Below are 14277 nucleotides of genomic sequence, written 5' to 3'. Positions count from 1 at the left end.
AGTTCTTGTTTTAGAAAACTGATTTGAAGTATGGCATTATGAGTAGAGATTTTTAAATTTTACTCATTTTTATTTATATTTCTTTTCAGGTAGTTGCAACAATAGGTTATTAGCAACAATATTATTTTTAGGTAATTAGCAACAGTATTACTAAATTTGAAAACATAGTTGAGTTATTTCTTCCATGCAGTTTTGAGCATTTAAGCAATTTGAGTTACAACAAGCTGCAGTTTTTCTTTTTGAAAAATTAAAACCCATTGGAAACCACAGTGAATTTTCTTAAAATCACATTTATTTATTCAGAGCATCCATGGGTTTACTAAAAGCCGATTTTCACCACAGAGCTTTATTAGGACTTAATTATGGGCTTATAACTCTTATTAAGAAATACAATTTTTATATAGAATCTGTCATAAATGTGAGTACCTCAATAACTAGGCCTATGGATTTCAGTTGCTTAGAGTATTTGAAGGGTATCTGAGAATCTCTAATGAAGAAGGTGCACCCTCCAGAGTGTAGGACTTTATCCTTTTTGAAATATTTGTTTTCTTATTACAAAAAAGTAATATGTGTTCATTAAAGAAAATTTGGGAAAACTGGAAATTTTCAATCATCAAGTTATTTCCACATAATTAAAAGAACCACATTTGATATTTCGGTGAATAACTTTTCTAATCTTTTTTCTACATATAAGCTTAAAATATTTGCAATATTCAAATCTTTATCAATCCTCAAACCTGGTTAACTTTTAATAAATTTTAGTTAAAAAAAACAATGTACCTAGGTTAAAAAGTCATAGTGCCATAAGCCTCATATAACAAAAATAGAAGTCTTCTTCCTTGTTCTCTATTTGCTATAGATTCCCATTCCTTAGAGGTTGTTCTCTATTTGCTATAGATTCCCATTCCTTAGAGGTAGCTACTTTCAACTTTTTTTTTTAAATGGATTCTTCATGTAATTATTTGTAAATAACATGCTTAGTCTTGTAAATTTCCTGCATTTTAGGTATTATCTCTTGACTCTACTTTGACCTACCCATCCCCTAACACTTAATCTGCTCTGTCCTCTCAAAATGATTACAGACCATTTTGGTTTAAACTAGATCTACTGCTGCAATAATGCCAATATTCATAGATGAACCTCATATACCTTGTACCATAATATAACTTTTTTTCCTTACATCTTTTTCCTAGAATTAATCATTGACTCTCGGTTTGATTGCTTTGTTATCTAAGTACTTGTCACTAATTCATCTCAGAATTTATCAGTAGAACACTGAAGCTTCTTTCAATATATTTAAAAACCTCTAATCTTAGATTGATTTTTTTTTCCCCCCTGTCATTGAAGGCACTCTCCTTGTAGCCTTTCATAACTGTTACTGTGGGACTTCACTAATGCTGGGAGTTCCTTTTTCCTGTGGAATCCATGTTCTGATCTCCATATCCTTTTTTTAGTGGTCTATACTTTTGTTTTTTGGGGCCTTTCTTACAGTACGTTCCTTCAGGTAGGACATAGATTTTAGATCTAATATCTATAAAAATATATTTATGTAAATGATGGACTGGTATAGAATTATATATTAGTAATTGAGAATATTTAAAGTGTGGCTTTGTTGTCCTTTAACTTCCATGGTTACTGTAAGTGTATTACCATTCTGAAATCTGTTCATTTGCATGATTGACTACCTTGTTTTGTGTTTTTAAATTTTTGATCTTGGGGGATCCCTGGGTGGCGCAGCGGTTTGGCGCCTGCCTTTGGCCCAGGGCGCGATCCTGGAGACCCGGGATCGAATCCCACATCGGGCTCCCAGTGCATGGAGCCTGCTTCTCCCTCTGCCTATGTCTCTGCCTCTCTCTCTCTCTCTGTGCGTGACTATCATAAAATAAATAAATAAATAAATAAATAAATAAATAAATAAGCAAGCATGGAGCCTGCTTCTCCCTCTGCCTATGTCTCTGCCTCTCTCTCTCTCTCTCTCTGTGCGTGACTATCATAAAATTAATTAATTAATTAATTAATTAATTAATTAAAAAAATAAATAAGTAAGTAAGTAAGCATGGAGCCTGCTTCTCCCTCTGCCTATGTCTCTGCCTCTCTCTCTGTGCGTGACTATCATAAAATAAATAAATTAATTAATTAATTAATTAATTAATTTTTGGTCTTTCTGGAAACTTTGAAGATATTTTTTCATGCCTGTGGTTCTGAAATTTCATAATAGTGAAATATGGATCTTCTAATATGAGGGGATACTGCCTGTCTTCATTCCCTTCTTCCTCCATTTTTTTATTTTCATCACTGCATGTTCATTAGGTCTCTAAAGATTTATTTATTTGAAAGAGTGCATACAGGCGGAGGGTGGGGGCAGAGGAAAAGGGAGAAGCTGCTGAGCATGGAGCCCCAAGAGGACATTGGGCTCAATCCTGGGACCCTGAGATCATGACCTGAGCCAAAGGCGGATGCTTAACCAACTGAGCCACCCAGACGCCACTCATTGGGTCTTTTTAATTTGGAGATTCATTTCTTTTAGTTCCTGGACATTTTTAGTATTTCTTTGGCAATTTCTTCCCATCTATTTTTAGTATTTCTCTTTCTGGAATTCCTGTTCCTCAAATATTAGACCTCCTATACTCCTCTGCTTTTCTATTTCCATTGCTTTATCTTTTGCTTTTGAAGGCATTTCCTCATTTACTATTTTTCAGCCCTTTCATTGATTTTTGTATTTAAAAACTTTTCTCTGAAGAACTTTTAAGATCCTCTTTTAAAAAATTCACAGCACTTTCCTATCCTTCCTTGATATTAATTCTCTGGTGTGCTTATCTTTAAACTCTATATTGTATCTGAAGATTTATTTTTATTTTTTGTTGTATTGTTTATACTTCTTCTAAGTTCCTCTTTTCTATTTGTTTGGTTTTGTTCTTTTACTCATGCTAGAGGAGTTCATCCCATATCTTATAAGCCTTTGTTGTCTGTTCATTTAAAAAAATAAGACAAAAATGGTGATTGGAAGCTCTGTATATGTAGTTGGGGTTTATAAACAGGTGAGCATTGCAATAAGCCAATCAAGTAGAACTTTCAACCATGTCTGTATTTAGGTCTTTTCTTTTGGTCTGAGAAGTGACCACTGGATCTGTGTCTTCCATTCTTCTGCCTGAGAGCTGGAGACCTGACTTCTAGCCACCTTAGAGACGCCAAATAGGGGCGTGTGTCTCTCTCTGATTCTCCACTCCACATCTATTTTCAGTGGTAACTCCAGCTGCTTGTTTCTGAACTTCTCCAGGTATCTGCTATGGTAAATGGCTAGTTTCTGGATAGTCTGCCCATGCACACACCAGTTCAGGTTTCAGCGTTGTCAGTGATGTTTTTGGTCCACAAACGCAGTTAACCACTCAACCATTCATTTTCACAGCTTCCGGAAATTTGTTAACAGTTCTTCTGTGATCTTGTCTTGTTTTCTTTGTCCTGATGGAGTTATGCCTCTTTAAAACTTCTATAGTATCATTTTAGGGCCTTTAGAAATCAACAGAGATGCACAAATGCATTCAGACCATCCCATTCAATTGGAAATTTCTACAATCCCTAGTCTACTTCTCTCCTTAGTGAAACCTCCCTAATACTCCTAGTCGTCATAGATTACTTTGTTAAAGATTGAAGAATCCAGGCTTTCTGCTCAGCAGAGAGTGTTCTTCTCCCTCTCATTCTCCCTCTGTTGTCTCTCTCTCTCTCTCAAATAAAATCTTTTCCCTGGTGGTCTAGTGGTTAGGATTCGGCGCTCTCAAATAAAATCTTAAAAAAAGGGTGGGGGAGGATTGCTCATTTGAGTCAGTAGGTTTTTTCAACGTTCTGTATCTTTTACAAGATACTGTGTCATGGGAGCAATGAACACCTCTGTTTTTTGTATCTTGAATCAGCATTTATTATTTAGTGCCAAACAAATAGAAAGGGCTCAATAAATTATTGGTTGAATGATTTAAACATTTTTCTATAGTATTTCTTATTTTTCACCAATATTTACTTAGAACTTTTAAAAATCATTTATATGCATTTAAAATAGTTTATGTAACCATTCCCCTACTGTTGGAAATTTAGGTATTTCAAATTTTTAAGTAAAAGTCAGCTTTTTCTGGGTTTATTTCCATAGAATAGACTTTTAATACATTTGTTTTTGAGGCTCTAGACACATATTGCCAGCTTATTTTTTAAGTTTTATACCAGTTTACACTACCACTGGCAATGCTTGATTGCCCATTTGTTATTCTTAATATTATTTTCATTTATAAAACTATCACAGTTTGAAGTTTTGCAACCATTAGTTCAACTTGATTTAATATTGCATATATCTTAATTAATACCAATTTTATTGTAATAACTTTATGGTGATACATTCTTACCAGATGATTAATGACTTTAATCTTTTGTTTAATCTTTTGTTGTCATTCTTTTGTAGTTATACTTTACTTGAAACAAACTCTTTGATATTCTATGTTCCTTGGTGTGTCTTAGTATATTTTCTAGTATAGATTGGATAAAAGTTTTAAAAGTTGTAAATAATTATTCGTTGAAAAAACTTTATGATGGGACCCTGCTTTAAGAGTGAGTTAATTAGGTTAATTTTCCTGGAAACTCACTTAGATTGATGGCTTTTGTTAAGGAATGATTCTGTTGTTCTCTTGGGATCTGGTACTTTGGATCTAAGGGTCTTTTCTGCATTTGTATGATCTTATTCTTAGGCTTTTATGAGGCATGCATTGAGATTTGGGAGTGAGGTCAGGAATGACTGTCCTGCCCCTTGGATCTGAGCAGAGATTGGAGTTATTCAAGGTTGGTAATGACCACATTCTAAGTGGATTTTACCAGACTTCCTATGAACCATTTCCTTTCTAATTAGATTTGGAAATCTAAAACATAGAGGATGAAAAAATATTAGATGAATCTACCAAACCAGTGGAAGCAATGTTTTATGTTCAAAGCATATAAGATGGAAGTATTAGATCTTTTCATTTGTGTAACTCATGTGTAAACACACATGCATATGCACACAATATAAAATATATTTGTCATCTATTGAGCACTTGATACATGCCAAACACTGCTCTGAGGACTCTATATGTGTGTATTAACTTATGTCATTCTCATAGCTAAGATGTAGGTATTTACTTTTATTTTACAATTGGGTGACTGTGATGGCTTCCTAACAGTAATTGTCCAAGTCTCAGTGCTACTAAGTGGTTGGACTCTTGAGTTTGTGCTTTTAACTGCTGTGCTGTACTGCCTGTCTTATCATTTGGTTTAATATTACTTCTAACCCAATCTCTTTATGATTCTAATATGGGGTTTAATTGTTTTTCTGTTAAAAAGAGTTGGCAGAATGTGTAACATTGTTTTTTGGTAATTTTGTCATCACTAATGAAGAATGGGTTGCCATCATTACTGTCAATATTGAGACTGTGGAAGTCATGTTTTGGATGTATTCATTTAAAAAAAGAAAATATTTGTGGAGAAGGAAAATTTATCTTGACAAAGAGCAAAGAGCAAGATTTGTCTTCCTCTCTCTCCTCACCATTCTTAAGGAGTTTAGAAATGAACTAATAAAAACTTACTCTGTAATTTTTCCATTTATTTAGAGAATGTCCTTCCTATGCCTGACATACAAACACATACTTAGTACTAAGCTTTTGACTGAGCTCATAGGTCACATAATACAATGAGATATTTCATGTATCCATTTAACTAAGGGCTCTGTTTTAGATGCTAGGGATACAGTAGAGAATAAAAAAAAAAAGACAAAATCCTCTCCTCATGGATCTGTTTTAATGAAGGATGGGGACAAAAAGAATCAGTGCTATGAAGAAAAAAATACAGTGTCAAGAGGATAGAGGAAGAAAGACACTGCTATTTTAGGTGTTCTCTGATGGCATCTTAAACACCTGAATGAAGTGAGAGATAGAAGCTTTGGTCATATCTGGGCAAATGCATTTTAAATAGAAGAGGAAGTAGATCCTGAAATGGGAATATGCCTGGCAGATTTGAGTAATAGCAAGGAGGCCAGCATGGTTAGAATGATAGAGGATGAGAGGCCAGTGTGGGAGGGTTTTGAGCAATTGAAGAACACGAACTGCTTTAGATTTTTAAAAGGATCACGCAGGTTGCTGAATGAGACTAGATGGTCAGGTTATGCTAGTACTCTATGAAGAGATGGGGATGGCTTGGGCTGGGGAAACCAAGAAGGGGAGCTGATGAAAAGCAATCAAATCTAGGTCAAGAGCAGTCAGGATTTGTTGACAGACTTGTACACAGATTACACAGAGTGAAGTATAGAGGTAACCCAGAGTTTGGGGATGAGTATCCATATGGAAGGAAGACAAGGCTCTATGCTACTCTGGGGAAGTATGGGGTGAGAGGTTGCAGTTGGAAATATAAATGTGAGAGTCCTCTCCTTAAGATAATATATGAAGCTTTCATACTAGATATCACCTAAGGAGGTGATGTAGAAAGAAAAGTTCCAGGAGTGAATACTGCGGCCTCAGCGTTTAAAAGTTGAGAAGGAAGACACAGCAGAGAGAATTTCTGGAGTAACTAGTGAGAGCATACCAATAGTGTATGGTATCTGAGGAGGGAAATCGGATGCTTTAGCAAATGGGGTACTAGATTTTACTTGTTAGTACAGACTTTCAGCTTGAGGCTTTACAACCATTAAGAAATGTTGGGAAAGTAATTGCTTCGTTTTATCCTTTCTGATTCACGTTTCTGCAATTGTAAAAGTATGTTTAAATCGGGAGAGAAGTGATATGCCCTTATTTTATCATCTCTATTCTATAAATTCTTTTTATTGAGAATAAGTAGGTAATTTGGAGAAAGAACTTATGTATATGAAATAGTCTTTAATGATGGCTTAAGTTATTGCAGGTCTTTAAATACTGCTTTGCTTTAAATTTTAGTAATTGATAATTCATCTATATAAGTGATAAGTTGGATGCAGTTGTCATATTTCTCTTTTTTGCTCTTTGAATATACATTTAGAATGGCCAACATGAATTGCCTCTCATGTATTTATTATACAGATAATTAAAATCATAATAGACTGATAAGACAAATTTTAAGATACAGCAGATCCTCTAGTTATTCACTGACAGCTGAGTATTTTCAAAATTATTTATTTTAAGTTTAATAATATCAATGTAAAAGAAGTGCTAAGAGTAATAGGTAACCCGGTATACTAATTATAGATATATTAAAGCCATCAGGAAATTATATATCATATTTTCACAATAATATATAATAACCCAGTTACCTAAAATTCAACTTGCACAAATTTATTTATAAGGATAAGTTCTGGGACAACAGGAAACATATAAGCAGCTTAAACAAGATAGAAGCTTTTTCTCTTAAAAAAAAAAAAATAACACCCTTAGAAGTGGTGTGGTGATTTTAATGCATCTAGGCCCTATTTTTTTGTTCTGCTGTCCTTACCACCCAGCTTTGGCCTCATAATGTAATATGGCTGACTCAGGTTAACCATCACATCTACATCCCAGCAGGCAGAAAAAAAAGGAAAAGAAAGGGAAGATCTCCCTTTTAAGGATACTTCCCAGAAACTGCACACACCAGTTTTGTTTTACATCCCTCTGATCTTAACTCCCATGGACACACTTTAACTACAAGGGAGGCTAGGAAATTTAGTTTCTTTACTCTGGGCAGCCCCGTGCCTCAGTAGGATTTTGGTGTTCTTAATACTGACATGTATAGGAGTTAGTGTACAACTGGTAGTCTCTGTGGCACAGAGCTTTTAGACAATATAGGGAGAAACTGGTTTTATAGCAATGTGATTTTTTTCTGTATTAAAGTATAAGTTATCTAATATATACTACAGTCATTCTGTGAGTATTTTTAATGGATTTAGCATAGGAATTTGCCCTATATAACCAACCATACATACCTTTCTCTGTATTAACTGAGAAGTCATTATAAGTTAGTGATTAAGAGTACGGAGCCACTCTACCCAGAATCATGTCTTGCCAGTGCTATGTGCCAGTGGTGTAACCTTGAACAAGTTTTGTAACCTTTGTGGCACAGTGTCTTCACCTTTAGATGAGAAAGAAGATAATAGTAACTAATTCACAGGATCGCTGTAAGGGTTAAATAATTGGTTGTAAAGAACTTAGAAAAGCTCTTGGAATGGAGTAAGCCTCAAATTTTTTTATTTCTATAAATTAGCATGTTCTTAGTGAAAATAATTTTAATATAACCCCAGGTAAAATAGAATCATTATTTGTATTAAGACGTACTGGTATTTTGCTGTGGTAGAGGTAAAAGGATTGGATAATTGAAAAATGAGTCTGAGTTTGCTTATTTCATGGAGTATTTGATTAGTTATAGTGAATATGAGATTTTCCTATTTGGAAAACTGTATTTTAGAGCATATATACAAATATATATCCTACAAATAGGTATCTACTTTGTGAACTTTTTATGTTAAGGGGTGTGCATTTCAGTCTATTCAGAGCCAAGAAGTCAAAAGACTATTAGTAATGAAAATACCTTCTTACTTGTGTCTTGGGATAAGTAAATCTAACAATGAACCTGTTAGAGAATAATTACATGGCAGTTGAAAGGTGAGTGTCTTTTGAAATGGAACCAGGCTGAAGGCTTTGCTCAGTTTACTTTTCTAGGGGGTCTTGCCCAAGTCCCTGGTTGGTTAATACTCCTTTGCATTTGTTTTTTGGGGTTTTTAAAAACTATTAATTTATTTGATACACCATGTGCATGCACAAGCAGGGGGAGCAGTAGGTAGAGGGAGAGGGGAGAATGAGCCTCTCCACTGAGCAGGGAGCCTGATGTAGGGCTCAGTTCCAGGACCCAGAGATCATAACCTGAGCCAAAGGCAAACACTTTACCAACTGGGCCACCCAGACGCCCCTCCTTTGCGTTTTTGTGTAGCATACTGTACATGATTCTCTTAACACTTGGCAAATTTTATTGAAGTTGTTTCTTCCTATCTTTTGTACCACAGCCTAAACAGAGACTCACTCATAGCTCTGTCCTCAGCATCCTACATACTGTAGGTGAACTTGTTGCAGTAGATACGGCAATTCAGGCTACCACTTTCATAGGGGTCTTAATTTTCAAACTCAAATCGAAAATAACAGGAATTTTCACAGCCTTAAATTGTGCTTTAAATTTGGACATCTGCAACAAGATGTTTAGAAATACGTGTATTTCCATGATAAGTTATAATACTTCAGCAAAGTAATGCTTGGTGCTATTGAAACTCAATTTAAAAAGCTCTGCTTTCTAGCTGTTAGTATCTTGTACCTTTTATACATGTTCTCATCTTTCTCACTCCATTTTAAGGCATTACAGCAATAAGCTTATTTGTATGATTTTAGATTAGAGTATGACGACTTTATTAGTTTAACTGAGGTCATCACGCTTCATGAAATGCAGGGGTAAATAAGAGGTGGTCAGTTTCTTCCAAAGGACAGTAACATTTTGTTTGACTACTTTGAGTCTGAAAACAGTCTGCTACAGTTCAATTAGAGCATACATGAAGTGTGTGTGGTGTCTGGGTATGGGTATGGGTATATATCTATATCTCTAATATGTATAGTTTAACGTCAGAATTGGGTTATCTCCTTCATTGGCAGATGATTAGCTTCTTTAGTTTCATAATGAAATAAAAGCCAACAGACAGTCTAGTCTGTGTTTTGTATGGGATATTTGGGTGTAATACAGGGCCTTAGAGTACAGAGTGCTGACTGAGGCAGTCAAGGTAGATGGAGTTAATCTGTACTTACTAATCATGTCAGATTCATTCAGATATGTATTGGTCACTATTCTAGTGGCAGCACATCCGACACTGTCACAGAATCTTTAAAGGGCTGTGCTGAAAGCTGCTGACATGCCTTCGCATAGACATTAAATTTTAGTCGTTTTCTCAATGGATTTTAATGAACCTTTCTAAAAGTCCATCAGAGATTCAGGCATTAGAGGAAAACCCTCTATTTTAATGGGCTAAAAACAATAATCATCCTCAATGTTGGCATGTGGTCAAACAAGAGTTAGAATGTGGAAATGCTGAATGAGCCCCACAGTATGTTCACACATACCTTCTCTACTTTTCCACAGCAGTCTGTAGTACTGCTGTGCCTTCTGCATGTATTAAGCGCAAAACTCTTGAATGAAGAATGGATCAAAGAAAATAATAGGCTACTATGCTTTTAAACTTTCTTATTTTCCTTTTTTGATTTTTAAATTGGTTGTAAACTGAACAGGTTAAATTTGCAGTATCGTTTGTAATAATATATTGAAGAGGTTTTCATCAAGTCTAAAGAAAGACATTTGATGAAATATATATAAAATATATATAAAATCGAATTAAATAACAAATTTTGGTAAGTCTTTGCTACTCATTTTTTTAATATTTTTTTTCGTTAGGAATAAAAATTCTTTTTCTTCAGATTTATTTTTGGGAAAAGAAACTGTAGAGATAATTATATAAGCAGTTTTGAAAATATTAAAAAATGCTTACATCTATATTAAGTTTGGCGGAATAGGACACCTACATTGTTTTTACATTTCAAAAAACAAACAGGTAGGCAGCCCAGGTGGCTCAGCGGTTTAGTGCCGCCTTTACCCCGGGGCATGATCCTGGAGGCCTGGGATCGAGTCCCACATCAGGCTCCCTGCATGGAGCCTGCTTCTCCCTCTGCCTGTGTCTCTGTGTCTTTCTCTCTGTGTGTCTCTCATGAATAAATAAATAAAATCTTTAAAAAAAAAAAAAAAAAAACAGGCTTTATTCTCTAGGTATTGCTCCTAAGTCAAATTGTACGATCTGGGAACTAAGGTTGGCTGTTTTGTGTTTTGCTTTCAAATTTCAAAGATGATTTTGGTTAATATGCTTTGCATTAAACGTTAGTTTTTTATTTAAGAAATATACTGTGCTCAGTAATTTCCTGCCTATTTCTCTTCCTTTTTTTTTTTTTTTTTTTTTTTTACTTTTCAAATAGCTCCATAATCTTCAAACTTCCCTTTCCTGTCTTTTTAAAGGTCGATTGAGTTATCCACATCCAGGAACTGATAATCTGTTGATGTTAAATGGTAAGTTTTATAAAAATATTTTGTTTCTGATTTGACTCCTATAAATAAATATGATTGAGAGCATGGTTCTCTATACCTTCCCCATACACAGAAGTTCATTATTTTATAAGTATAAAAATAAAACTACAACTTTTTTTACAGAAAGTGGAATTACAAGTTTGAATATATTCTGGCTGTCAAAGCAGTCATTATAGTGTATTTATGATGGTGTGATTTAATTCATTGATCACAGACTTTGGATAGAGTCCAGGGTTTGAATACTGGCTTTCTAGTTTATGCTGAGACTTTGTTTAGTAACTTCTGTGAACTTTAGTTTCCCATCTATGAAATGGGAATAACAATCTCAGGGTTTATTTTGAGAATTAAACGAGATAATGTTTGCAAAGTGCAGAGAACTTGTTACTTAGTATATGGGACTTGTGGTTATGTTAACCAAGGAATGAATATACCAATGATTCTGTGTAAATATAGTGCTCACACTAACTTAATTTACTCTAACTAGAAAGTTTACACAATGAACTTCAACAGGATAAATAAACTTTCATTAAACTGTTTTCTTTTGTTGGACAAGTAGTGTATTCAGAGTCACAGTCCTTAGCACATCCATGATTGTGGGAGTAGCCATGGAGGATGAAAATATCCTTCACAAAGGTATTTTTAAATCAGAGGGTGGACCAAGAAAGGAAAGTGGGAAGAAGGAAGAGCAGAGATAGTACTTACTTTAAAATACAGAATTATATAATTAGAATGGCTTGGCTCCTCTATTTCAACTAAAGCTTTGTGGAGAACAAATGGCAGTGAAGTTGGGGAACAAAGTCTAAAAACAAGGCCAGTGTAAAGTTCAACCATGTGAACTAATACTAAGTAAAAAACTATAGTGACAGAAAGGTGGTAATAAAGTCCAGGCCACCTGGGAGATTGTCAAAGTAGATAGGATTTTGGGATGAGAGAAAAATTGAATAAGCAAAGTGTCTAGTGATATGATTGGTTCATTTAACATTGGACTATTATATATTGAGTTGCCCACCACATGCCAGCTTATTCTAAGCATTGGGTTATCCATTAGGGTCTTGAAGGATGGTTAGAGGTTGAGTCGCCAAGAATCTTACCCTGGGGCCTGACTGTGCTCTCTAGGTTGAGGCCATATCTGGGCTAGACCTCATAATAGCCCAATAGGCCACATTCATGAATTCAGTGAATTAGAGTGCTTACCTACAGATTTTGACCAGAAAGGTACTAGAAATCACATTCCTGGACTTCTTCAGTCAACTTTTTTTTCTACCATGGAATTAAAAAAAAAAAACAAAAAAAACCATGCCAATCGAGTAGCTGGTCTCTGAATTTTTTTTTTTTTAAGATTTTATTTATTTATTCATGATAGTCACAGAGAGAGAGAGAGGCAGAGACACAGGCAGAGGGAGAAGCAGGCTCCATGCACCGGGAGCCCGATGTGGGATTCGATCCCGGGTCTCCAGGATCGCGCCCTGGGCCAAAGGCAGGCGCCAAACCGCTGCGCCACCCAGGGATCCCTGGTCTCTGAATTCTAAGTCTGTTTCTAAAACTTACGATGTTGAACTTGAGTTTACAAACTGAAAATGGTCATAATTTTTATCTTCATGATGTGATTTATAAAATAATGATGGGTTTAGGTAACAAATTATATGTTTATCCTGACTTCCTTAAATAATTTTCTTTGGGGACATTCTATGTGATAAAGATCGTTCACACTTCTATTTTAACTTCTAAAACAATTCAGTGGGAAAAAATGAATTTGTATTTATTTCTCATACTCTGTTAAGATCCATTTGAAGGAAGGGTACTGTATGAGACAGTTTGTTAGGTCATTCACAGATGTTGCTGCATGTGTAGGGCAATTCAGAAGTATATTGTAATCACAATAGAATACATCAGTTATGTGTGAGCAAAGAACTTAGGAGCCACAGTGCTTTTGCAACTTATACTTTTGGTTACAATAAATATTATTTTTAAAGATTTTATTGTTATAGAGAGAGAGAGAGAGAGAGGGAACATGAGCTAGGGGGAGGGGAGAGGGACAAGCAGAGACTCCGAGCTGAGCAGGAGCCCTGTGCAGGGCTCATCCCAGGACCCTGAGATCATGTCCTGAGCTGAAACCAAGAGTCAGACACTTAACCGACTGAGCTACCCAGGCACTCTGGGGTTGCACTAAATATTAAATTAATTGGTTTCATCAGTTGCATAAAGCCTTCATAAATAACCTAAATATTACAAGTGTTTCATCACATAGTAGACACAAGAATATTTTATTTTAGGCAGTAGTTGAATCTTGTGGACAAATCAGTTTTTTCATTATGTGAGCCCTCTTAATAGCCTGCCACTCTAAGACCACATTACATATTTGATAAGGTAAGCTGTCCTGGATATTCTGAACTTTGTCTGGCAAGGGACTAGGAAAGAGAAAAGATAATGAAACTAGGACATCAAAATGTGTTTAGGTCAGTAAGGACAGTTTGATCCAAAGAGAAAAAAAAAATTATTTTACTCATTTGGGATCATTGTTAAGGGGGAAGCAAGAATCAGGAAATTGGGTATATTTATAGGATAAGGAAGTATATTAAGGATTTAAGTAACTTTTGTGTAGACATCTACATTTTGAAGAGAGAAGTAGCCAAATGACAATAAAAAATAAGGGGAAATTTTCCTTGATCTGCTTTTAATTCTTGTAATTCAATATGTTCTTAACATATTATCTCTCTATGAAACATGAATTAAGTGATATCAATACCAAGCCAAGCCTTCACCTGTACTAAATAATTGTTAAATATTATTGATGAAAGAAATCATAGCATCTCAATACATAGACTTTTTAAGTCATTTTTTTTAGTATGCCACAGATTTATACTCACTGTTAACAATTGATGAAGTTGTATTACTTAACCAACAAGCATAACTAACATTATTAACTTTGGAAATCCATATTTGGTAATAAATTATACATCAGTGTTTTTTTTATGGTGGTCTAGCAATAGTTAACAGTATTTGGTACCACAGGCTAGATTATCTAGGTTTAAACCCAACTTTGCTATTTTCTGTGTGACCTTGGACAGTTTACCTAACTTCAATTTGACTCATGTTCTTTATGTCAAAAGGAGATAAAATGCTACCTGCCTCAGAGGAATGGTTTTGAGAAGTGAGGGAATTCAT

General features: G+C 34.9%; 1 protein-coding gene across 24 annotated transcripts in view; it reads left to right on the top strand.

Moving 5' to 3' along the window:
- The window catches only part of CPEB2 (cytoplasmic polyadenylation element binding protein 2), a 68533-nt gene that overhangs the window by 19781 nt on the left and 34475 nt on the right, over positions 1–14277 (top strand). For 19 of the 24 annotated variants that reach the window (XM_025438453.3, XM_025438452.3, XM_025438450.3 and 16 more), the window contains one exon: positions 11044–11094. The exons of the other annotated variants lie outside the window; for them this stretch is intronic. In XM_025438453.3, the coding sequence (XP_025294238.3) occupies positions 11044–11094 (51 nt within the window). The remainder of the gene's footprint in view (positions 1–11043; positions 11095–14277) is intronic. 24 annotated transcript variants of the gene reach the window in all.

This window comes from Canis lupus, chromosome 3 (assembly GCF_003254725.2).
Source record: "Canis lupus dingo isolate Sandy chromosome 3, ASM325472v2, whole genome shotgun sequence".
Classification (NCBI taxonomy): domain Eukaryota; kingdom Metazoa; phylum Chordata; class Mammalia; order Carnivora; family Canidae; genus Canis; species Canis lupus.
Note: the sequence above shows the minus strand (reverse complement) of the source record. Positions and strands in the feature narration are given on the sequence as shown.